At 34.3% G+C, this 26,197-nt stretch overlaps 1 protein-coding gene and 1 long non-coding RNA gene across 9 annotated transcripts in view; one reads left to right on the top strand and one right to left on the bottom strand.

Annotated features, from left to right (window-relative positions):
• Window positions 1-25,223, top strand: part of slc6a16a (solute carrier family 6 member 16a) — a 44,234-nt gene extending 19,011 nt beyond the window's left edge. For 4 of the 8 annotated variants that reach the window (XM_073944248.1, XM_073944247.1, XM_021473349.3 and 1 more), the window contains 10 exons: window positions 996-1,153; window positions 6,360-6,486; window positions 10,691-10,866; window positions 14,868-14,978; window positions 15,064-15,305; window positions 17,132-17,312; window positions 19,961-20,162; window positions 20,242-20,401; window positions 21,894-22,056; window positions 23,121-25,223. In XM_073944248.1, the coding sequence (XP_073800349.1) occupies window positions 996-1,153; window positions 6,360-6,486; window positions 10,691-10,866; window positions 14,868-14,978; window positions 15,064-15,305; window positions 17,132-17,312; window positions 19,961-20,162; window positions 20,242-20,401; window positions 21,894-22,056; window positions 23,121-23,450 (1,850 nt within the window). In that variant the 3' untranslated portion in view covers window positions 23,451-25,223. Of the gene's footprint in view, window positions 1-995; window positions 1,154-6,359; window positions 6,487-10,690; window positions 10,867-14,867; window positions 14,979-15,063; window positions 15,306-17,131; window positions 17,313-17,983; window positions 19,787-19,960; window positions 20,163-20,241; window positions 20,402-21,893; window positions 22,057-23,120 lie in introns of those variants that run through there. The other 4 variants (XR_012400894.1, XR_012400893.1, XM_073944250.1 and 1 more) reach the window with 2 other exon arrangements.
• Window positions 702-23,507, bottom strand: LOC141381162 (uncharacterized). Its single transcript, XR_012400896.1, has 4 exons — window positions 23,113-23,507; window positions 21,946-22,040; window positions 19,923-20,155; window positions 702-1,146 (listed from the first exon to the last, which is right to left on the bottom strand). It is a non-coding gene; the product is annotated as an uncharacterized lncRNA (long non-coding RNA).
• Window positions 25,224-26,197: the final 974 nt, after the last annotated feature.

Consider the following 26,197-nt stretch of genomic DNA (forward strand, 5'->3'; position numbering starts at 1 on the left):
TAAAAAGGTGATGCGAAAACGCATACAATTAACACCAGCTTTGGAAAGTGAAAGCAAAAGTAGAAACTCGGACGACGTACCAAAAAGGCGCGTCTCTGTGTGCCTGCAGAGCATGTGAGACTGTCTGTGGAAGTGTTGACAGGTCTCGTGCACACAGAATCAAACGGGTAAACTAGAGACTTTTCACTGTTTAATCGATCACGGATGTTTGGTTATTGTGTGGATACCAAAAAGAAATGTAAAGGATGTTAATAACAATAAAAAAAAGTGTAACCTAATATACTTGGGCGGCTGTCAATATACCTGGGTGGCCTGCGCAAGTAAAGTCTATGTGTGGGAAACATTAGATGTGACGCAAAATGGAAGGAAAAAACTGTAGATTGCAGAGTATGTTCATCATTTTTGGAAGCTTGTTATTTAAAAAGTCCCTTTACAAATCGTTCAGGTGATTTACAGTGGAAAATATGGCATTGTGTGTTAGCAACAAATGGTTTGTCCCCAAATTTGTTCCAAAAATTTCCCCTTCTTGTTATTTCTGTAACTGTACTGAAACTATTTTTCATGATTGGTGTCACCTTTTACAATGCTTGAAAGGATTACTGAATAAATGAGCTTTAGTTTGTTTAATAAAACAGCTTTTACTTATGCCTGTAAATATTCCTAGGAAATAAAGAACGATGACCTTTTTTAATTTTATATTTGGTTGAGCAAACTTAGCCATTTGGAGCACTTGCAGATTTGCTCCTGAAGGGCAGATTGTAGATGTTCTTTATTTGTTTACAGCACAAGTTAAAGAAAAAAATAAATGAAGAAAGAAAAAGGTTGGAATATGCATTTTTTTAAATGACAGAAGACATAGATTCTTGTGTAAATGTTGTGTGAACAATAATGGTTCCTTATTATTTAATTGGTGATTCATCTGAAATGTTTTATTTTAATGTTGTGTGTAACTTAATGGTTCATAAAAGCTTTTCTAAACCTCTGTCTCGCTCCAGGTGCATTTATGCTACTATATGTGATGCTGCTGTTGATAATCGGGGTACCTCTGTTCTTCATGGAGCTGGCAGCTGGGCAGAGCATCCGGCAGGGCAGCATCGGGGTCTGGAAACACATATCACCTCGTCTCGCCGGCATCGGTTACTCCAGCTGCATGGTAAAACAAACATGTTCATAAACTCTACATGAGTATAACATATGGTTGAAGACATAAGTATTAGCCCTCCTGTGCAATTTTCAATTTTCAATGTTCACATATTTCCCAAGTGATGCTGAAATGGAGTTGTCAACACATTTTAAACACGGTAGTTTTATTAACTAATTTATAATAACTGTTTTTTTTTTGTCTTTGCCATGATGAGAGTAGATAATGTTTTACTAGATGTTTTTCAAGATACAAGTGTTCAGCCTAAAATGCAATTTAAAGGCTTAACTAGTTTAATTAGGTTAACTAGGCAAGTCATTGGACATCATTGATTTGTTCTATAGCCATTCATAAAATAAAAATGTCTAAAGAGGGCTAACAAATTGCACTTTTTAAAGGGTTTTAAAAATGTTTTTTAATATATATCTTTTTCATTCCTGACAAACCAAAATAAAAGACTTTCTTCAGAAGAAAAACACAATAGGACATGTGTGAAAAAATGTCCTTGCTCCATTAAACAGCACTTGGGAAATAGTCTTCACAATATGACTAAAATTGTATTTAAAGATATCTGCAAGTGCTTTAAAATGCACAGCTAGGGTAGGTTTAGTAAGAGTGGGGCATACAGTAGCCCCTCCCCTTAAAAAAAAAAAAACAGCCAGAAGTGTTTCAATAACATCACAGCTCTGCCAGTCAGTGGAGCTGGATACACGGAGGGTTTCAGAGGAACTGGAGAAGCCAGCAAATATTTATTCAGATTATTTAAATCTTGAGCAAGCAGTCTCATTGGTTGCAGAATCAGACCAATCAGATCGCGATGTAGTAATGATGTTATTGCTTGCAGACTCCATGTAAATGATCTATCAGACTGCTCCATTGAAGGTTTCATGACTTAATTCAGCCTTCTGCATTTAAGCAAAAACTCAAACAGGCATGCCTTTTATTGGCAAAACTTAAACATTCATTCATTTTCTTTTCGGCTTAGGCCCTTTATTAATCAGGGGTCGCCACAGCGGAATGAACCACTAACTTATCCAGCATATGTTTTACACAGCGAATGCCCTTCCAGCTGCAACCCTACACTGGGAAGCACCCATACACTCATTCACGCACATACACTACAGACAATTTAGCTTGCCCAATTCAGAGGGGGAAACGGGAGCACCCGAAGGAAACCCACGCGAACATGGGGAGAACATGCTTACTCCACACAGAATTAAACACACGTTGCCCGACGTTAAAGTTGTAACTATATATATTTTTAATATATAAATTTTGGCACCAAGGAGCTTTCCCCCTCTTATTTTCCGACCCTTCGCTAAGCCCCGCCCTCCTTAGTTATTGTTGCTACGCCTGTCAAGCTTTCATGCCTGCAACGTGTAATACAATGTGTATGCGCCGGTGTCAGACATTGCTAGGGATATATAATTAGTCAGTTTTGGCAAACAGGTGAGATATCCGAGAAAGCCAGACAAAAAAGCACTGCAGTATGAATTACAGGGGTATGTTCACAACATCAACATCAAAATTGAAGCTAGGTTAGGCTAGCCACCTCATAGACTGACCATTCAACAGCTTAGCTCATGCACAGCAGGAGAGGTGAAATTTTAAATAATCTAATAATAACTAATTAAACCGTGATTTCTCTATTTTTAGCCAAAAAGCCTGATAGATTAATTGTTGTGCAATGAAATAAAGCATTACTAACCGATGAGGAAACACGCATGGACAGTGCTTCTACATCATTCTTTCATAGAAAGAGCTGCCAGAAAGGCGAAATTGATGTATTTGCGCCGAATATTAGCATTATTGACCCATACCAATGTACACCTATCGCTGTCTGTACATATCATTGTGCTTTTATACAATTTCTATTCTGATTTGCAGTTAAGTGGAAGAAATAAATCAATAAATTTAATGCAAATTTAAGTATGAATAGCAGAAGTGAACAAATAGATTTTCCCTACCTGCAAATATTAATCTGACACCACAGATAAAAGGAGACTCTAACCCGCAATAACATCGTCACCCATGAATAAATCTCCAAAAGATGGACGAAAACATCAATGATTTGTAGCTCTGACATGGACATCGAGGCTTATAAATGACTCAAAAACTGTTCGAATGAAGTATATGTGATCATATCTCTGTTTTGTTCTGTTGATATGTAATTTCAAATATTCGTAGCCTGAAACAAATGGAAATATGACTGCTATCAGTATGACTACTATGGCGAAGGCTTAAATGGAGCAGTGCTCAAAATATCGAGCGAAAAAAGAAAAAGACCGCTGGGAAACATAACCTGCTTTGTGTTTTTGTAGGAAACGCAGTTTAGATCTGTTTAAGGTAAGAGGTGTGTGAGTTATTGCCGTCTATCATTGAATGTGTCAGAAATATCGAAAACAAAACCAACTTAACTCCGCCCCTCACACAGCTTGATCCACGCTGGCATTTCTCTCCTTGGGTTTTAGATTTTGAAAAGGGAAAAAAATTCCACCACCCCATCCAAACTTTTAGGATACCAAGTATCAGATTTTCACAATCCATATGCACAGTGCTTTGGCTAGTTTCTGTCACATAACCAGCGATCGCTATCACAAGATCGCTGGTTCTCACACGAACTCTCAGGACTACACTTTCGCATTCCCCAGGACTACACATTCATACATGCACTTCTCCCAGACACGCACGCCTGCTCATTCATCTACCCTGATTACAATCACCAGCTGCACCTTGTCAGAGACTGATACAAACCATTCATAAGCCACTCTTTCACCCTTCCAGTTTGCAGAGTCTTGTTTACCCAGTGTGACATTACAACGCGTTTCCCTGTCTTGTTTCTCCGTGCTTGAACCTAGCCTTGTATCCTTGTCATCCTGTATAGCCGCCTGCCTTTCGACCTTTTGCTTGTTTACCGTTTATGATTCTGGACTGTCTATATATACCCGTTTGCACCTGTATGACCACTGCTTGCCTGACGCTGAATAAACCTGCATATTGGATCTTACTTTCTGTTGTCAGTGTCACTCCACGACGTCGTTACAGTTTCCCTTGCTCGAAAGCTTGACAGAGCTCCTGCGCATAGCTTCGGTTGCTAAGCCACCATTGGTGGGTGGCGCTTTTTGGGTGTGGCTTAGCGAAGGGTCAATTACAGTTCTGCAATTGTAATTATACGGCTATGTTAGCATGCACATCAGAATATTATTTGATTTTTATGCTGCAACATTTGTTTGTGTGTGTGAGTGCTTTTAAATGTGACTTTCAATAGAGCAACATAATATCTAAAATTCAAATGAAAGAACCCAATATATATATTATAATTAGCAATTAAGCTTGTAAGACATAAATTCTGAGAGTTTGCTTTGTGTTTCTGACTAGGTTGGCCATAAGTATACATTTGTCTGCAAGGTAAATAAACTAAATTAAATTACATTTTGGGAGATTTGTGGTTGGAAGGGCATCTGTCGCATAAAACAATTGCCAAAGTAATTGACGGTTCATTCCTCTGTGGTGACAGGAATGTAGAATGAGTGAGAAAGAGAGATTTTAGATGTCCTAAGTATAGTTTAAAAAAGTGTAATGTCAATTGATTTTGCAATTACATATTATTTTCTACAGCGCAGTATAACTTCTTTTAAAACCTTAAGAAGAAATAAAAGCTTAAATCTCCCCTGGTTCACAGAATCTATATTTCTATGTATTATTTTCCCAGTACATAGTTGACATTAAAACAAAGATGACCAAAATACTGTTTTCAGAAATATTACTGCAGAGTTTATCCAGTGTTTAAAGTGAGCTGAAAGGTATGATGTTTTGCCTGGTTGGTTCATGCCATGGGCTTCTGTTAGCTTGATTTATAAGCTACTGTAATGCCACAGATTAGTTTCAACAGGAAATATTTCCACACACAAAAAATTCCACAAAAATGTAGTGGCTGACGCATAATAAAATTAGACATTTTTGAGAAAATATTTATAGAATTGTCTGTGGACAAGTGTGTCGGGTTTGTTTTCAGGACTGCAGCTTTGCTTCACTGTTGAAAGAAGTGTCTAAAATGGCTGCAATCTACACACACATGTTGACGTATGTTCTGTGTTTGTATGTGAATGGGAGTGTTTTTCCTCTCTGTATGACTTAATATGTATGAGCATTTCCTGTATGTGCCTGTATGATAACGTTATCACCTCAGTAATCAGTCAGATGGCAGACGTTCAAAACACTGCCTTCCTACATAATATGAAAGGATACTTGAGTTTGTCTTTCAGTAATGGAATGAGCTGTTGATATTGCCCACAATGCCTGCATTTTACTCGTTTTTTGTTGGTGACCAGGGTAAAAACAACTAATAGCCATCATATGTCTCCACTTTACTGAATTGCAAACATTTGTTGTGTATTACAAGATTTAAAAATGTTATATTTAAATATGCAGATGCATTCTTAATACACAAACACACTTCATTAAACATGTGCAAATAGATATCTCCTATATGCTATAAAGCTGCAGGTTAACTGTGTATATAATAACTTATATGTTCAATTCAATTCATCTTTATTTGTATAGCGCTTTTACAATGTAGATTGTGTTGAAGCAGCTTAACATAGAAGTTTTAGTCAACTGAAACTGTGTCAGTCCAGTTTTTCAGAGTTGACGTTCAGTTTAGTTCAGTTCAGAGTGGTTTAAATTTCACTACTGGAAGTCCAAACACTGAAGAGCAAATCCATCGATGCGCAGCTCCAAAAGTCCCAAAACCAAGCAAGCCAATGGCAACAGTGGCTTGAATATTGGATTGTAACTTTAACTTAATTTGATAGTAATCCAATAATGTGTACATTTTGTAAAGCTGCTTCGAAACAATAATTATGGTAAAAAAGCGCTTTACAAATAAACGTGAATTGAATTGAGTTATTTTATGAAATATGTGCTGTTTTGGATGCATTTCTTCTTGCACACACAAGAAAATCGTAAATTCTTGTTTCATTTCTTGTTTCATTTTTACAGAGAGGGGTTTGGAAACCTCTTCTTAAACCCATAATTCAGAAAATACAGCCACAAAATAAATCAGTAAAATAAATAAATTAAAATGTTGTATATAATCAGGTGAAAAGTGTGTTTTGAATGTTCTTTTTTCCCATTAGCCTAAATTTGTCTCACTTTGAATAATACACTAAAGAGACGTATTAATCAGTACATTTTATTTGTTTTGTTTGTTCTTCAGGTTTGTTTCTTCGTGGCCCTGTACTATAATGTGATCATTGCCTGGTCTCTGTTCTATATGGGGAATTCATTCCAGTATCCATTGCCTTGGGAACAGTGTCCTGTAGATATGATCTCAAATCAGACAGGTATGTTTTCACATACACAAATAAAGAGTCATTGTCCCTGACAGTCTCTTGTCTTTCACTGACTAAAAGGCTACATTTCAATGACCTATAATAAGCACTGAGCAGACAAAAAGGAAAATATATCTTTAATCAGGTTTTCACATTGCATCGGTTTAGGACACGGTGCTAAAGCCCAAAACAAAGCTGGACTGGAAGTTAGATTGAATTAGCTTATTTATTTCAAAGGCCTTGTTAATCTTTTCAATTAGCCTATGACATTAATACAACAATGATTAATTGATCATTTAATTATTTGTTTACACTACTTGGTGAAGCTTTGTTTCTCGCCACTGGCTTGCTTTGATTAGGACTTGTGGATTTAAACCACACTAAACTGAACTTCAATTCTGAAAACTGGACTGACTGTCTCAATTCACTAGAACTTTTATGTGAAGCTTCTTTGACACAATCTACAATGTAAAAGCGCTGTATAAATAAACATGAATTGAACTACAACCTATTACATGACCTACTCAAAACAGTATTTAGCTTGAAACTTTATTAGCTATTTTAAATTCTGTCAGCAACCACTTATGTAGCCTAATGTAGGCTATACCTTACTTTAAAAATGTAATTATAACAAAAAAATTAATAAATGATAACTAATATAAATGACATTTTATAATAAAAATGTATTCTAAAAATAAAAAACATGGTATATAAAAATTACATTTTGATAAATGGAAAGGAAAATTTTAAAGAAAACCAAAAATCCCTGAAATTTCATGGAAAAAACTAATCACATTAAAATAAATAAATAAAACCTTATGTATAGTTAAAGTCAGAATTATTTGCCCGCCTTTGAATTTTTTTCTTTTTTTAAAATATTTCCCAAATGATGTTTAACAGAGCAAATAAATTTTCACAGTATGTCTGATAATATTTTTTCTTCTGGAGAAAGTCTTATTTGTTTTATTTGGGCTAGAATAAAATCCGTTTTTAATTTTTTAAACACAATTTTAAGCTCATAATTATTAGCCCATTTAAGCTATATGTTTTCAATAGTCTACAGAACAAACCATCATTATACAATAACTTGCCTAATTACTGTAACCTGCCTAGTTAACCTAATTAACCTACAGTAGTGAAGCCTTTAAATGTCACTTTAAGCTGTATAGAAGTGTCTTGAAAGATATCTAGTCAAATATGATTTGCTGTCATCATGGCAAAGATAAAATAAATCAGTTATTAGAAATTAGTTATTAAAACTATTATGTTTAGAAATGTGTTGAAAAAAATCTTCACTCCTGTAAACTGAAAAAAAAAAAACGGGGCTAATAATACTGACTTCAACTGTATATATATATATATATATATATATATATATACAGAAGAAACAGTTGATTGATATCGTTCAGAGATCTTTTCTGAAAACAAATAATATAGAAAAATTAAATAATATGAATTATTCACTATATATGTTTGTCTTTAATTTTTGCTAAATTGTGTATTGAATATACACCATTTTTGAAAAAAAAAATATATATGTATGTATATATATATATATGTATATATATATGTATATATATATATATATATATATATATATATGTATATGTGTATATGTATATGTGTGTGTGTGTGTATATATATATATATATATATATATATATATATATATATATATATATATATATGTATATGTGTATATGTATATGTGTGTGTGTGTGTGTATATATATATATATATATATTAGGGATGTAACGGTATCAGAATTTCACGGTACGGTAATAGCTCGGTATGAATGTCACGGTACGGTATTTATTGAATCATTTACAGGAAAAAACAAAACTTATGAAAATACTCCAAAAAAGTGCCAAAAGTGTCCATGACATACAAATTAGCCATCTATCTGTAAGCTTTGAAACAGGAACTTCAGTTTTAATAACAAAAAATTATTAAACCATGTAAAAAAATAAAGTTTCAATTTAGTATTGTTGAAAACTCATCACATTCAACATTTAATCACACTCAGCCCATCTACCCAGATGAGAGCTCTGCTAGTCGGACTTCTCATCAAGCATCTCCCGCTGGATCTAATCTCACTATATTTATTAAACGGGATATTTCATTTATCTTGTTGTCTTTATCTAACGACATATTCCCTGACTTTGGTCATTGGAATCTATTACTTGTTCTCAGGTAACGTGTTTTGGCTGAGCGCAAAGATAAGTTAATGATTGATGTAACCACGTACATTTTGTATATTGACTGATCGCCTTTATTTCCTATAATGTAAAAACTTATTGTATGTTATACTTTTAAAATGGCCATTATCGATTCTTAAAACTGATACTCAGCAAAAGAGAGGCTGTGTTTCGTATTTTCACTGAAATTGAAAGGAGGCAGTTGTTATCGGCTCCGTTTTGTTATAAATATCCACAGTGAAGATGACGCTCATGCAGCACGGCGCCTCAACATTTCTGCTGTCTAAGTTGCTAATATTAAAATGAAAATAGGCAGTTCCTTAAATCATGTTTACATTTTATTGTTGAGAAAGTGAAACAACGAAGCCAGGGTGATGTGAATGAAGTTATAAAGTACACTGTTCCCTTTGAAGATTTACCCGTGTCCTCGGTATAATCTGCTTTTCCATATCAAACTGAGAAGAAGAGACTGCAGCCTTGATCAAACTTGCGAAGTCTGAACTTACACGGAGAGAATGCAGGACTGAACTGTGCGTGTAAAGCAGGTCGCACACCAGAAGCGACGCTCGGCGGCGCGCCGCGCAGCGCCACGTATTTTAGAATTCTAAACATAGGTTTCTATCAGGATACACACACCGGCGCCGCAAGTCGGCGGCTGTCGGCGGCGCCCGGCGACGGCTCAGGACGCAGTTCATTTTTCAGCCGCGCCACAGAGGGCCATCTGATTAGTTTCATGTTAAATATCATTCGAATGTGCGCGTCTGGTGTGTGATACCTTAAACTGTCATGTACGCGCCGTGTCGCGGCGCCGAGCGGCGCTTCTGGTGTGCGACCTGCTTAAATCTGTCATGTACGCGCCGTGTCGCGGCACCGAGCGGCGCTTCTGATGTGCGACCTGCTTTAGAGTTTTCCAGCTCTTTTCATTCCCGCTTCTAGCAGCACACTCCATTTCCGCATTACTGGATCTGTAGCAACAACAGACCGCAAGGGATGATGGTCAAGCATGGGCTGATGGCAATTGTAGTTTTCGTTACCTCCCGTTCGCTTCATTCGCCTGAGCAAATTTTCTCAGAAGACCTATAGTTTTACCGAGTCATGCGACTTCGGTAATATCGAAAAAATGTATATTGCGGTATGACGGTATTTACAATACCGTTACATCCCTAATATATATATATATATATATATATATATATATATATATATATATATATATATATATATATATATATATATATATATATATATATATATATCAGATAATATATCAGCTTTTGGCCTCCAAATCTTAAGAGTTATCGTTAATCGGCATCAGTCAAAAATTCCATATCACCACGTTCCCATTTCTATTTATAAAAGAAGCCTATAAAATGTATCACGATTGTCACAAATGCAACACAACAATTTAAAAAGTTACCACCAGAGATGGGCACGTTACTTAAAGTTACACAAAATTAAATAAATGAATGGTATTAAACATTCTATACTATATGTTGCTGTAAGACAATGTGAGAGACACCCATCAAATTTAATATTTTTATGGTGATTACGGGGGTTGTAATGGGGGAAACAGTGATTTATTTGCTCACTCTTTACATAAAAAAGTAATTCTGTTAGTTACGCCATTCATTTATAACAGCGTTTTTCTCATGACTGCTTACCAATCTAGACGTATGACTAGTGTGTGAGTTGTGTGTGCTTTTTCATGAATAAATGTTTTAATGAAAACATGAAGCTTCCAAAAGAACAGTAAATCCCATTCCATTCAAATTTAAGATGAGGGATTATAAGAAAGAGTACATTTCATTATTGGCCAACTCAAAGCAAAATCATCATTCTGTTGAAATATGAAGAGTGTTTTGACTTCATCTGTCAGCTAATTAGTGCAGCATCAGCTCATCACTCTTCACTAACGCGCAACATCCCTAATAATCGCACTCTTTGTGTATATTGCATGTCTTTGATTCAAAAGGTCTATGCGTGGCCGTGTTGTAACACATCTCATCCTCCTGTTTCAGTGAAAGAATGTGCTGCAAGCTCTCCTACCTCATATTTCTGGTTCAGGAAGGCTCTGGATATCTCAGACTCCATAGACCAGTCAGGAGAGTTTAACCCCATCATGACCGGCTGTCTTCTTGCCGCTTGGGCTATAGTGTGTCTCGCCATGATCAAGGGCATCAAGTCTTCAGCCAAGGTACAAAGCGCACACACACACACACACACGCGCACACACACACACTTTTAGTTTCCTATCATGACATCATTTCGCTTACTGTTTGTTACTGAACTAATGATATTTATGAGATATTTTTACCTTTATAGCCCTTCCTTTTTGCAAATAAACATATAAAAATCTGAATTTTATCAAGCACAAATGCACTTGAAGCTAAAGGAACATCACTTTTTTTGATAATGGGCTCATTTGACAACTCTCCTATCCACTTGTTAAGTGTGACGTCACGCAAAGCAGCTACCGTGTCCAAGCACTCTATCAGACTCTGTGTAGGCTCAACACATGCAAATATTAAACATTTACAAAGAGCTGTAATACTTTCGAAATCAAGATCACAATATATCTGATGTCTGATGCAGCGTGTCCCGAGACTGCTGTGTACACCATGATTTTATATAAAATTCACTTTGTGTGATAGGAAGTGATCATAAACAGAGATGGCAAATGTACACACATCCTTTGCTTAAGTAGAAGTACAGATACTCATGTTTAAAACAACTCTGGTAAAAGTAAAGAAGTACCGCCTTGAGAATGTACAAAAGTAAAAAAGTTAAAAGTACCCGTTTTAACCACAGTCTTGATGACTTTTTTATAATTTGTTTTTATACGTTTCCTTTAGACTTTTTTCAAAATCTGTCTACAACTTTTTTTTAATGACAGTCTAAAAGGAGGTTGTCCTATGTTCACATTTTTTTGTTTTGTTTGTTCTTTGTGCTATGCAGTGCTGTCTTTTCCTTTCTGTATCACAATGACATGATCTGGCAACTACTTACAGTACAAACGGCCAAGAAAAATATTGCCACAGTTTACATTAGAACAGACCCCCAGAGTACACTGATATACTGACAACATGACTACTAAGTAATTTGAGTCTAATCCGTACACAGTGACACAAGGACATGTCATTCTGACGCAACTGACATGTTCATTGGCACAAAAACTTAGTTTTGAGAGATGAACTAAGAATATTGAGCAGGAGACTGGCTTTTGTAGGTTTTAGTTCTGATGTGAGAAATGTGCCAAAATGACACAAAATGATGACAGAATGAAGCGACATTTTCACATGATCTTTTGCATTATATTTTTTATTTATAAATTGCCCAGTATACTTACTTTTGTTGTTGTAAAACATTTGTTAAAAATGATTAATTATAGAGAACAGTTTAGGCCTACAGGTATGTGCAAAATCATATAATCAATTAAAAAAAAATCTATAAAAACTGTTTACCTGTGATCTGAACGAGCAAAAGGTGTCTTATTACCGTGTAAACAGGGGAGCATCAGTCATGTTAAATTCGCAGACTCCCTCTGTCACATCTGCGTAGTCATCCTAGCCTTTTAATAGTAATCTTCATAAACTAGCCGACGGCACGAAAAGGCTGTGCAGTACACAGGCATACAATGAGGAAAAATAGACACTGCATCAAAATACATTCATATTTCGCAATGACAAGAAATAATATAGATCGTGCCACCAAATACACAAAAAAAAGGTGACGAGCCCGGTTTAAAAATGTAAGAAGTAGAAAGTACAGATATTTGTGTAAAAATGTTAGAAGTAAAAGTAAAAAGGTTGTCAGAAAAAATAAGTAGTGGAGTACAGTACTGATACCAGAAACATTTACTTTAGTACAGTAACAAAGTATTTGTACTTCGTTACTTCCCATCTCTGGTCATAAACTAATATTTTCTCAATTCAATTGTGTAACTTCTTGGACCCGGAAACAGTATGTCCTACATCACGACTTATCAAGTGAATAGTTAAACTGTTGATTTTTACCATTTTTGAATCCCTTCAGATGATCTCTGGGTATGGTGGGACACTTTTAGCTTAGCTTAGCATAAATCATTGAATCAGATTAGACCATTAGCATCTCACTCAAAAAAAGGAAAAAAATAGTTTTCTGTTATTTTCTATTTCCTATTTTCCTAATTTTCCTATTTAAAGCTTGACTCTTCTGTATTTACATCATGAACTAAGATGGCAAAAAAATTTGATATATGTCAATATGGCTCGGAAGTATACTCTGATTCTGACATTATAAACAAGGAACTTTGCTGCCATACCACTGCCATAGCAATGAAATTTCGCAATGCTGTTACCTAGCTCAGGACTATTTTCAGCTGCATAATATCATTGTGCTTGCTGCAGCCATGGTTCAGCAGCAAAGTTTCTTAATTTATATTAGGCTTAAAGTGGGAACCCTGCTAAAAAGAAATCTGATAGACATTTAAACCTAAAAGTCTTGGCTAATTCAAATCTAAATTTGATCTGTCAGTAAAAATCTAACAGACATCTAATAATAGTTTGACAATTGGCAAGTCATCGAATAGACAGGAATGAATGACATGAAGTCTGTCTATATGATGACTAATATATACTTTGGACTGTTGTTAGATGTCTGTTAGACTTTTACAGACAAACCAAATTTAGACTTGAATTAGCCTAGACTTCTATGTTTAGTCATCTATTAGATGTCTGTAAAACACAAAATAGCTTGCCAATTAATTTTACCATATATTAGAAGGCATAATGTTTTCACAATGGCTGCCCAAACATCCAAAACAGCAGATGTTTCGGTGTGAATGAACAAAGCATTAATCTATAAATGTTGGTTGTGACTTTTCTTCATTTTACTTTATTTAGGTATTTACTGTATGTGTGTAAGCTGAATATTTATGGAAAAGTGTGTGCTTGTAATGTGTACTTGTTTTGTTGTATAGGCTACACTGTAAAAAAATAATATGCTAATTAACAGTTTGTTTATATACTGTTGTGAATTGCATTATGGGATTAGAATCGTAATCTCTGCTCTGTCGACTTTTGATGTTGAAAATTCAACTCTACAGTTAAACAAAATGACTTTTAGTGACATTTTAGTAGTTTGAAATAATATAATGTATAAGAAAAAAAAAAATATATATATATATGTCTCTGAAATAGCAGAAAATATACTGCCAGTTTAGTACAAGGTTTATGCATTTTAATATACAACACCAACTCATACGATATATCACTTTACACTATTAAAAATGTTAATAAAAGTCACTTTTTCAAACTTTTTAAGGTTAAATGTTGTTTGAAGAAAGATCAAGGTCCCATAATGCAATTCAAAAGCATAAATAAATAATGGGAAGTAAAAATAAATGAAAACATGAAAAACAAAATACAGAAAACTGCTAATTTATGGATATTTTTTACAGTGTACACACATGGAGCCAGATCAGTCTTAAAAATAATACATTTACAAAATAGAAATTCTTACATGCACAGCACAATTCACTCTTACAAAATCCAATTTGTAAACGCAAGTATACATAAGCATAAGTAAATGTGAATCATGTTTTGAACTAACGAATTGGATTCATGTATTTTTTTAATCGTGTTTTAAACTTACGAATTGCATTTGTGTATTTTTGAATTGTGTTTTGAATTTAGGAATGAATTTGCATATTTACGAATCGTGTTTTGAATTCACAAATTGGATTTGTGTGTTTTTAAATCGTGTTTTGAATCTAAAAATTGGATTTGTGCATTTTCTAATCATGTTTTGAACTTACAAATTGGATTTGTGTATTTTTGAATCGTGTTTTAAACTTACGAATTGGATTTGCGTATTTTTGAATCATGTTTTGAATGTACGAATCGGATTTGTGTATTTTTGAATTGTGTTTTAAATTTAGGAATTGAATTTGTGATTTTCTAATCATGTTTTGAACTTACGAATTGAGTTTGTGTATTTTTGAATCGTGTTTTGAACTTCAAATTGGAGTTTGTAACTGTGAATTGTGCTGTAGATGTATAAATGTTATTTTGTAAATGTATTATTTTTGAGACTGATCTGGCTCCATATTACATAGGCTACATTGGTATTGTATGCCTAGCCGCAGATTAGTTGGTTAAAAAGAAGGTAGACAATCTGAAAAATAAATGTTGTGTGTTTCTCTATTTCTCAATACAGGTGATGTATTTCTCCTCTGTGTTCCCTTACGCAGTGCTCATCTGTTTTCTCATCAGAGGCCTCATGCTGGACGGAGCAATAGATGGCATCAAATATATGTTTTATCCTAAGGTGACACGCTACTCCAATAACAGACATATCAGATGCATTAAGTGTGATTTAAGTGATTACGCTTTATTATTCTGTGTTTGATTAGGTGGAGATTTGGGGGGAGGTGCAGGTCTGGCGTCAGGCTGCCACTCAGGTCTTCTTTGCTCTGGGTCTGGGTTACGGCTCTGTGATCGCTTATTCGTCCTACAACCCTATTCATAACAACTGCCACCGGGACGCCATCATGGTCTCTGGCATCAACTTCATGACCTCAGTGCTGGCCTCTCTGGTTGTCTTTGTGGTCCTCGGTTTTAGAGCCAAGAACATCGCTCTGGATTGTGTCGCAACGTAAGTGACAATCTGCTCATTTTGCTCTTGTTTTTTTTTTTTCCTTCTTTAATTTGGTCGTCCTGATTTTACCAAGTGCTTCATGTCCGGAAATCAATATCTTGATATGACATTCAGTTAGCAGCCTCTTCGTTTTTAACTTTTAATTTACATCAGCCTGCTTTTTTATTTTAATTTTGATGTTCCTTCACAATGACAATAAAGATTATATTCTATTCTTTTCTATGTTAATGAATAGTTATGATAATGTTTGGTTTACAGATGAGTTATATCAAAGGTGCCAAATCATTTTGATTTGCTGTATTCAGTTTCTCACTATAACTGTATTTATTGGACTGTCAACAGATCTAAGGGCTCATTACTGTTCAGAAGTTTGTGGTGTTACATGTGCTGTTAGGTGATTAATCGCAACTTTTATTCACTCATTTTCCTTCTGCTTAGTCCCTTTATTCATCAGGGGTTGCCAACTTATCCAGCATATGTTTTACACAGCGAATGCCATTCTAGCTGCAGCCCAGCACTGGGAAACACCCATACACACTCATTCATACACGTATATTACGGCCAATTTAGTTTATTAAATTCACCTACAGCGCATGTCTTTGGACTGTGGGGAAAACCGGAGCACCCGGAAGAAGTCTACGCCAAAGCAGGGAGAAGATGCAAACTCCGCACAGAAATGTCAACTGGCCCAGTCGGGACTCGAACCAGCAACCATCTTGCTGTGTTAATCACTAAGCCACCGTGTCGCCCTAATAAAATTTAATAACTTATCACGTACAAAATAATAGTTTACGTTTACATATTTATATTGTGTGTAGTGTGTGTATTTATAATGTATAAATAAATATGCACATCTATGTATATATGTACACGTGTATAGAAAATGTATAGAAAACTAAATTTCATGTAAATATTAATATGTACATATTTGAATATATGCATTTATATTTGCATAATATATGTATGTGTATTATTTAATATGTAAATACAGACTTTTATTTTGTATGCAATGAGTAGGGCCAGACGGAATCTGCAGACATTTTTTGCCATTTCTGCGCAGAATTTTTGGTAAAAATCTGCGGATTTATGCGGAATGATTTTGGGAGTATCATAACTAAAACCTTAATATAGAAAATAAAAAGCAATACCTTTTTAACTTGTATTTAATGTTTACAATGCAAATTCAATTAGATCCACCTTATTTGATAAACAAAGCAAGTCTCTCATATAATATATTTACTAAAAGACAGAAAATTTTACTTTACAAACTGTATTGTGCATAAATCATATAAATATTTTCATATTAGTCGATAATATTACTGAAATTAATTTAAAAACTGAATAAATATGAATCTACACACATTTACACAAGTCAATAAATAGACTCAATGATGGCCTAAAATTCTGCGGAATTCTGCGCACGCAGATTCCGTGTGGGCCTGTTTAGTCACAATTAATCAAACAGCACTAGTAATATAATTATTCAATGTCTTTTATGCTCTTGATCAAAATATATACATTTAATTCATTGTAAAAAAAAAGGCTCATTTTTTATTTGAATATACAAATGTTATATTCTTTTGAATGCAACACTGAATTTTCATCTGAATATTTCTAAAATTAGCATAATGATGCTGATTTGGTCTTCAAGAAACATTATTTATTATAATTAGTACTGTGAATAACCATGCAATATGATTGCTGTACTGTAAATCCTCTTATTTTCATAATTTTTGTCCCCCTTGAATATACACCAAGCTAGAGTTTTTACCTCATATTAAAAATGTCTTTTCTTTAACATCAATGTTAATGTTGCTCTGCAGGAACGTGGCCAGAATGGCAGAAATGGCACAGACTGGCTCATCTCAGCACTGGCGGCCATTGTTCAACATGTCCGACCCTAAATCAGTGGTTCTTCAAGACTACAGGCAATGGTACAGCAGCTACGGAAGCCTGCTAGGATCTAATATCACTGACTGTGACCTGGAGAGAGAAATGAGCAAGGTATGGTTCACACACACCGGCCACTTCGGTAGTTCAAGTCTCTTGAATCTTCTTCCTCCTTTTTCCTTCTTCCAGCAGATCATCTTGACCACGTCCACATACCTAAATGCATTGTCAAGTGATTGATTGATTTTTGGTTGATATTTGCATTAAAAGATTAGTTCCAGAAGAAATGACTTCCTGGTAATTTATAAGCTAAATAATCTGCCAGTGGGGCAAGCAAAATAAGTGCTGTTCATTTATAAACTTCATAAATTTCAAAAGGAGCACGTGCTTATGATTAAGCACAGCAGGTCCTGCATTAGCTAATACATGATCTACCAATCAGTCAATTCCTAACTCACCATAAATAACCAGAGTTTCTTTCCTCAGTATCTTTGTTTTGAAGAATCCACCTTTCTTTCTAGACAGGGCAGCATGGCGGCCCAGTGGTTAGCACTGTTGCCTCACAGCAAGAACGTCACTAGTTCAAGTCCTTTACAAAGCTTCTATGCAGATGTTTCCATGCAGAGTTTACATGTTCTTCCAGTGCTTGAGTGGGTTTTCCCCGGGTTTTCTCCCACAGTCCAAATATATGCAACTTGAGTGAATTAAACAAACCAAATTGGCACTGTAGACTAGCTCTAGCCAGCAGTATATTTCCACAGTAATTCATAATTTTTTACTTATAGCAGGGGAGTTCTCGAGATCCACCCAAGCTCACACTCCCCTCTCACCCTTCAAATGGGAGGGAGCCCCATGGCTTGAGGATCTTTTGAGCTCAGGGCTTTATAATCAATCATCAGCTAAGTGTGAACTCTTGAATCTTCTTTTTACTTTGAAAAAAATATTGTTTCACTTGCTTTTTTATATTATAACTCTCTTAATTTGAGCATATTATTTCTGTAAACAAAACATTATTTTACCTTATCTAGAAATCATTTTTGATTTAAGGAATTGAAAGATATTTAGACTAGAAATGAGACAAAAACTAGTAAGAAAAGCTGTTTTGCAGTCTATTACAACTGTTAAAAAGGTGCTAAATGCTGTTTTTCTATCTTGACTTGCCTGAAATGGTAAATATATTATATTTGAAACACTTTAAACAAAATTCAGATTTACTAAAGAAAAAATACTACAATAAAATTGGCCTCAAATCACTTGAACCCAAATATATAGCTGATTGCAGCTATATTTATAAATGTAATTACAGAAATTAATTACATTCAGATAATTATTATTAAAATATGAGTACAATGCAAAAACATGTATTCACATAATAAGTGCATAGTACCAAATGATTAATTTAAAATGTAAATACATGGTAATTAAGTCAACTGAAACAGAATATTGAATAGGGGGCGGTGCTTTCTTCTTGCGCATCACTCCCTCATAACAAACTAATGGTAAGAAGGAGGTGGTTAAGAATATTGTGCCTGAAGCTGAACCCACACTCCAATCTAGTGGTGTAACGGATCACAAATCTCACGGTTCGAATCACATTATGGCTTATTAGGCACGAATCAGACCATTTTTCGGATCAGCTAAAAAGGGAGGAGACAAATGTCATTTGCTTTCCATTTATCACAAAAACAGTACTGAAAGACACTTTTGGTTTTAACAAACAGAACTTAAAACCTGTGATTTTATTAAAAATAAAATGAAGAAATAATCAACTGAATAAAAATAGTAAAATATTCAGTACTGTGAAAAATTCATTGTTACTACTGTTGCTGATAGCACTAAATGTAGAAATCTAACACTATACAACCCATGATTATTTTTTGTCTCATTTTCAACAAATGATTCAGTTATTTACTCATAAAACGTCATCTTTCATTGCTAGATGTGTCATTTTTGAAGAATTATTCAGTGGCATTATTATTATTATTATTGATGGCTGGTTGTCGCCACCTATTGGTCAAATAATGTAAGTGCTGCCTACAACTTTTATTTTTGAGCGTCGTTAAATTGAATCTTTACCATAAACATCAGTGGTTGTATCTAAACTATAAACTGTTATTCCAGTACTGTTGGTAACTTCATAACAAGCTCAAAAGTCTAATGACTGAATCTCTATCTTGATTTTTGCGTTTTCAGAATTGAATGCAGCGATTTGATGTATTAATAAACGTATGCAAATCACCATCATTAATAATTTATGTTGCGTGGGTGTTGAGATCTCAATCTTTTAATGATTAGTCGTGCAGCTTACAATGAATGCATTAATGCAGGCTAAACAAGTACAAATCGTTACAAATTTAGGATTAATCTACCAGTAAAAAAAATGTATTAATCTGCAGGCCGCATGTGTTCCGAACTGTGGGTTGTGATCCGTATAAGTCACGGAGCAACTGTGATACCTTACACTCCTATTCCAAACGCTGAAGAAAATGTTCAGAATTTGATTGAAGATTACCAATACAAAATTTTGTTCCAGTGGATTAACTTGCATGGATTAATTGTTTACCTAAAGAAGAACAATGTGCGCTAGCAAAAAAAAAAAAAAAGTACATTTTGATTTCACACAGACTTTAAAATAAAGTGGGTCCCTAATTTAACAAGCAATTAAATAGAAATACCTAATAAAGTGGCCTTTAGTGCATATTTTGTATCTTATATTATTCCTACTTGTTCAAGTCCATCCATCCTGTTTGCCTTTCTCTCAGGGAGTGGAGGGAACGGGTTTGGCGTTTATAGCGTTTACTGAAGCGATGGCTTTGTTTCCTGCGAGTCCATTTTGGTCGACGCTGTTCTTCCTCATGCTGCTGAATTTGGGCCTGTCCACCATGTTTGGCACCATGCAGGGTATTCTGACCCCGCTCATGGACAACTTCCGAGTACTGGGACGCCACAAGACCATGCTGACAGGTACACACAAATAGACACGTAAATACTAAAGGATTTTGAGTTCTAGCTCTAAATGTCACATCATGTGTTTAATCTGCAGTGTGTAGCTGTATTCTGGGCTTCTTCATTGGTCTGCTCTTCACTCAGAGGAGTGGCAACTACTTTGTGACCATGTTCGATGATTATTCTGCCACGCTGCCACTGATCATTGTTGTCATTTTTGAGACCGTCAGCGTGGCGTGGATTTACGGTGCAGATCGGTGAGGAATCTTTGTTTTATATGCTGATTATACATGAGTTAAAGTGATGGTTCACAAAAATGAAAATCTGTCATCATTTACTCACCCTCTACTTGTTAGAAACCTGTGTTTCTTTCTTCTGTTGAACATCTAATAGTATAAGGGTTTTTACTCTTTCATGAACAGCAGATTCAAGAACTTTTTAAAGCCCCATTCATTTCAAATCAAGCACCTTTCTTAATTCCCCGGCATATGTAGTATCATGAAAGTGCTTCCTGTATTTAACGTTTAATTTACACGTAATATTTTTAAAACAGTTTTTGAACCATTTTGAAAGTTCTTTAATAACTTTAATTAAATGTGTTGAATTTAATACTGGTAATATGCAATGTGGTTTCTGAAATATTGATAAGTATGCATTATGTCATAGTTCTTGTAAAAAAATTAAATGTAAGATTTTTAAATTAAGAAGTATTTTCAATAGAGCCGGATCAGTTTCAAAAATAATACATTTACAAAATACAATTCATACATCCACAACACAATTCACATTTATAAAATCTCATTCGTAAATTCACAACACAAGTTAAAATACACAAATCCAATCCATAAATTCAAAACACGATTCCCATTTACTTGTGTGTTTACAAATTTACAAATTGTATTTTGTAAGTGTGAATTGTGCTGCGCGAATGTAAGAATTTTCATTTTGTAATTTTATTATTTTTTAGACTGATCTGGCTCCATACTTTCGAGAAGAGTTTGAACCCTGTAATATATTTGGTAAAATGTTGTACACTGGAAATCATTGACTTCCATAGTATTTTTTTTCTTTAGAGCAGGCACCTTGATGTCAAAAGGACATCAAATTGACATCTAACACTGGCGTTTGAAAAATAATAGATTTTTGCCATGTTTTTGACACCTGTGTTAGATGTGATTTTGATGTCCTTTTGATATCAAGGTAGTTTCAATGGATTATAATGATACAAAATTTAGTGTAAATTTGGAATTTTCAGATAGATAAAACTTTTGATACATTCTAAAACTTTTTTTGTCATTATTTTGCCTATTATCCGAGTGTGGATTTCAAGGTTTTTACGTCAGCTAAATTAGCATTGATGATGTCATTTTTTTTGTTTTTAACATCAAAAACAAGCTTTGGAACCAACAAAATTACAAGTCCAAGGCACTCAAAAAAATGTTTTAAAAATATTTTAAAAGCCTTTATTAACATAGCTATTCCATAAAAATGCATCAAGCATTTCAGCAAAAACTTGCCTTCATCAAGGCAAAACTTGGTCGACTGCCTTGGACTTTTGAATAATTTCATTGTTTATCGTTATGAATCCCTTACCCAAAGAGTACCGACATGTTAATTACCCCTGAAGCACTTTTGTTTGATTTTGAAGCATTGAAACCATTTAGAGAACTTACATTTTAATCTTTTAGTGAACTATCCCTTTATATAGTATTGTTTGCTTAATCTGCTCATGATTTTGCTCTTTTTTAGGTTCTTGGATGATGTGGAAGTGATGCTACATTGGCGCCCTCCGGTGGTTTACCGTTATTTGTGGAAGTATGTGTGTCTGCTCGGCATGGTGGGTCTGCTGGCTGCTAGTCTTCTCCGCATGGTCTTCAAACGGCCCACGTACACTGCCTGGAACCACACCACGGTATTATACACATTCAAATAACCTGGAAAAATATTAACCATGACTACAATTATTGTCAAATAAAATAAAACTAAATGAACCATAACTACAATGATTGTTAAATAAAATGAAATTATAGGAACTATAACTACTGTTAAATAAAATGGAACAATATAAAAAATAAGAAGCATAACTATAATTATTGTTAAATAAAATGCAACTATATGAACTATAACTATAATGATTGCAAAATAAAACGAATCTATATGAATAATATGAACCACAACTAAAATTACTGGTAAATAAAAAGATGACTTTAGATACATTTAAAGAGATCACTCAACAATGAAATAATCCTCTCACTATTTATTTTATAATAAAATATATATAAAAAAGTAAGAGACCACTGGAAAATTACACACATTTTAATAAACTGGAACAATATGAACTGCAACTACAATAATTGTTAATTAAAAAGATGAATTTAGATACATTTGAATAAATAGTTCACTCAAAAATAGAATAATCCAGTCACTATTTATTTTCTAGTGAAAAATAAATGAAAAAGTAAGAGACCAGTGGGAAATTCATCAATATCTGAATTTAAGATTTACAGTTACATTTAAAGAAAAAAATATTAGATCTCGCTAGAAATTCTTTTTCAAAACATTTCCTAAATGCTGTTTAATAGAGAGATTGTTTTCAACACTTTTTAAATGTAATAGTTTATTTACATTTATACTTACACATGCATAGTGAAGTGAATCAGTATTTATTTCAATTACACCTAATTTATTGCTTTGTCTTTGCCATGATGACCGTACATAACATTTTACTAGTTATTTTGAAAAAATATTAGGCTTAAAGAGCAATTTAAAGGCTTATTTAACTAGGTTAATCAAGTTAACTAGGCAAGTTAATATATAAACACCTACACACACTTATGAAGCCCAAAATGTTGCTAAAATATACATACATTTATTAAAATAAAATGTTTGGTTTTGATCAGAACCCCACTGACTTTCACTGTATTTATAAAAGCATATTTCCACAGTATTTCGTAATAGCATTTCTCACTCTGTCAGGGCTCTGAAGCCAGTCTGGAGTATCCCGGATGGGCTCTGGTGGTGCTCTCCATGCTGATCATCGTGGCATCTCTCCCAGTGCCCATTGGCTACCTTCTGTCCTTCCTCCGAGGCGGACTGAACCTTCCAGTGGAGGAGGGAGAGATCCAGCCTCCGCGAGAACTATACTCCAAATGCAGTTCAGCCGAGCCGGAGCCAAACCACCATCACTGCACGATGGACCAAGAGCGAAATCGGCCCCACTCCGCCTTCCTGACACTGGCTCCCGAACACTACAGGCTGCTCTCGCAACAGGAGGATGGAGAGGAAGAGGAAGACACTGGGGTTTAGGGAAATACTGGAGATTCAATATTTATTGATCAGCATTTGGAGCTGTTTGATGGAGAGGAGGGAGGCGGACTCCGTTTATTCTCATTATGCTAATGAACATTCGTGAAAACAGGTGTCAACTGTGTGGCCCTATTTAAGAGGGACACTTTGTGCAAGCACAACACTTATTAGCCCCTTTCACACAGTGAACTGCAATCAAATGACCTGATTTTAATTTTTTTTTTGGTCATTTGGTTTTAAAAACAGCAGAATTCTGGAAAATTATTGGTAATGTGATCATTTTTCATTCCAGAAAATTGGTGGAAAACATTTTCCGGTATTTATTTTATTATTATATTTTCAAGCGTCTGTTTACACATGATTTCTTGATGTTAATTTACCAATAATTTTACAGTATGTGTGAAAGGAGCTAATTACTTTGTCATTCGTGTGTTTTAAGTAAAGCCCTACACCAAAAGTGCCTTTTAATTATTATAAACATTTCAATTTAGGGATGTAACAATTCACTGAGAGCCAGTTGCCAATGATGCTAGAAAGCATAGATGTGCTAATCTTTCTTTAAAACCAAAATAATCCAAGCTAAGAAAAAGCACAGGCAAAATATTAGTTAATTAATTAAAGATACTTCTTTCATTTGTTACATTTTTTATTATTATAAAAAAAAAAGCATTTTACTTTGAGGAAATATATTTCAATTTGACAAAGAAATGTGCAGCATTTGAGAATTAAAGGGCACTAGGTCATTTTTTTAAATTGCTTAAAACAAAATCAAATCATGAGATCAGAATCGCGAAACGTGAGTTGAGTGAATCGTTACATTCGTATGTAAATGTTATGTGAGATTACAGACTTTCAAGCCTGATCTTATGGTTAATGCATTGACAAATTAGTGGCTAATACATACGAATTGGTCACATTAAAATGTATAATTTTGTTTAAGAAAGTCTGTCTCTAAACGTAACCGTCATCAAGGGTGTGAAATCCAGTTGGCTTTTCCAAAGAACAAGAGGTTAACTTTCTGAGCTATTAGAGTGATTGTAGCTGGTTAGGAAATATCAGATTATCAGAATTACTAGAATACTAATATTTTAAAATCTTATTTTTTTCCCTATAAGAAAACTCAATTTAGAGGTCAACATTTTATTTAAGGTATCACTCTGTTTGCCATTTATTTTAAGGTTGGTTGAAATATTAAAAACTAGATATTTTATATTATAGTAGAGTTGTTTACAGTTATATCTGACATGAATTAAGTATGTTACGTTTGTAGTGTTCAGTGATAAAATATATAGTTTTAGAGAAGCCGAGGGCTTATTAAATATTGTAATATCAAATGTTTTTCACCCTTTGACCATCCAAGATGTTTAGGAATTTTTTGTTTTTGTTTAGTAAAGCATTAAAAACGATTTATAGCTGAAACTGTGGTCTTTGATAATTTCACTCTGGAAGTGCTGGTATCTGTTGACCTGCATTTTAAAGACCACATTTTTAGCTAGATTTTCTTTAATGTTCTGCTAAAGAACAAAAGTCACCTCCATCTTTGATAGCCTGAAGTTGAGTAAAAAATCTATTACTAAATGATCACATTAACGCTACAATACATCAATCATCCATCCACTCCAAATACTACATATTCATGCTTTTACAGTTGAAGTCTGAGTTATTAGCCCCCTGTTTATTTTTTCCCCAATTTCTGTTTAACAGAGATTTTTTTCAACATATTTCTAAACATAATAGTTTTAATAACTAATCTCTAATAACTTATTTATTTTATCTTTGCCATGATGACAGTAAATAATATTTGACTAGATATCTTTCAAGACACTTCTATACAGCTTAAAGTGACATTTAAAGGCTTAACTAGGTTAATTAAGTTAACTAGGTTGGTTAGGGTAATTAGGCAGGTTATTGTATAACAATGGTTTGTTCTGTAGACTATTGAAAAAAAATATATCTTAAAGGCTAATCATTTTGACCTTAAAATGGTTTATTAAAAATTGAGAACTGTTTTTATTCTAGCTTAAATAAAACAAATAAGACTTTCTCCAGAACAAAAAATATTATCAGACATACTGTGAAATTTTCCCTGCTCTGTTAAACATCATTTGGGTAAATATTAAAAACACACACACACACACACACACACACACACACACACAAAACACACACACACACACACACACACACACACACACACACACACACACACACACACACACACACACACACACATATATATATATATATATATATATATATATATATATATATATATATATTCAAAGGGAGGCTAATTATTCTGACTTCAACTGTATTTTGTTTTTCTTTGTAAATTATTGTTATTTTCACCCCAACTGGTCTAACACCACAGAAGAATTAAAAATAGATTGTGTCCTTATGCTGTTTGCCACCATGCTGCTTAAGTCCTCAATTACACTGAATGTGTTTATTATGGTTAGTCGTGCCTTTTTGAAATGGTTTTCTATTGGCAGTGAGCGTTTTGCATGCTGTTTATGCAGCCCGAATGGCTTGCATTCTAACTGACTCGGATTATAACTGAGCACTCCGTGCACATGCAGTTGAAATAAGTCAACACTGTGTGTAAAAAGAGCCCGACGTCATGCGCTCCAGCACCAAGACTGATACAGTGGTTGCTAAGCAACATAAAAGTGCAGTGCAGTGCGCCTTGCTGAAAAGCACGTTCTATGTGATCGACACCAGAGGCATGGATGAACACTAAATAGGAA

Source organism: Danio rerio, chromosome 3 (assembly GCF_049306965.1).
Source record: "Danio rerio strain Tuebingen ecotype United States chromosome 3, GRCz12tu, whole genome shotgun sequence".
Lineage (NCBI taxonomy): Eukaryota > Metazoa > Chordata > Actinopteri > Cypriniformes > Danionidae > Danio > Danio rerio.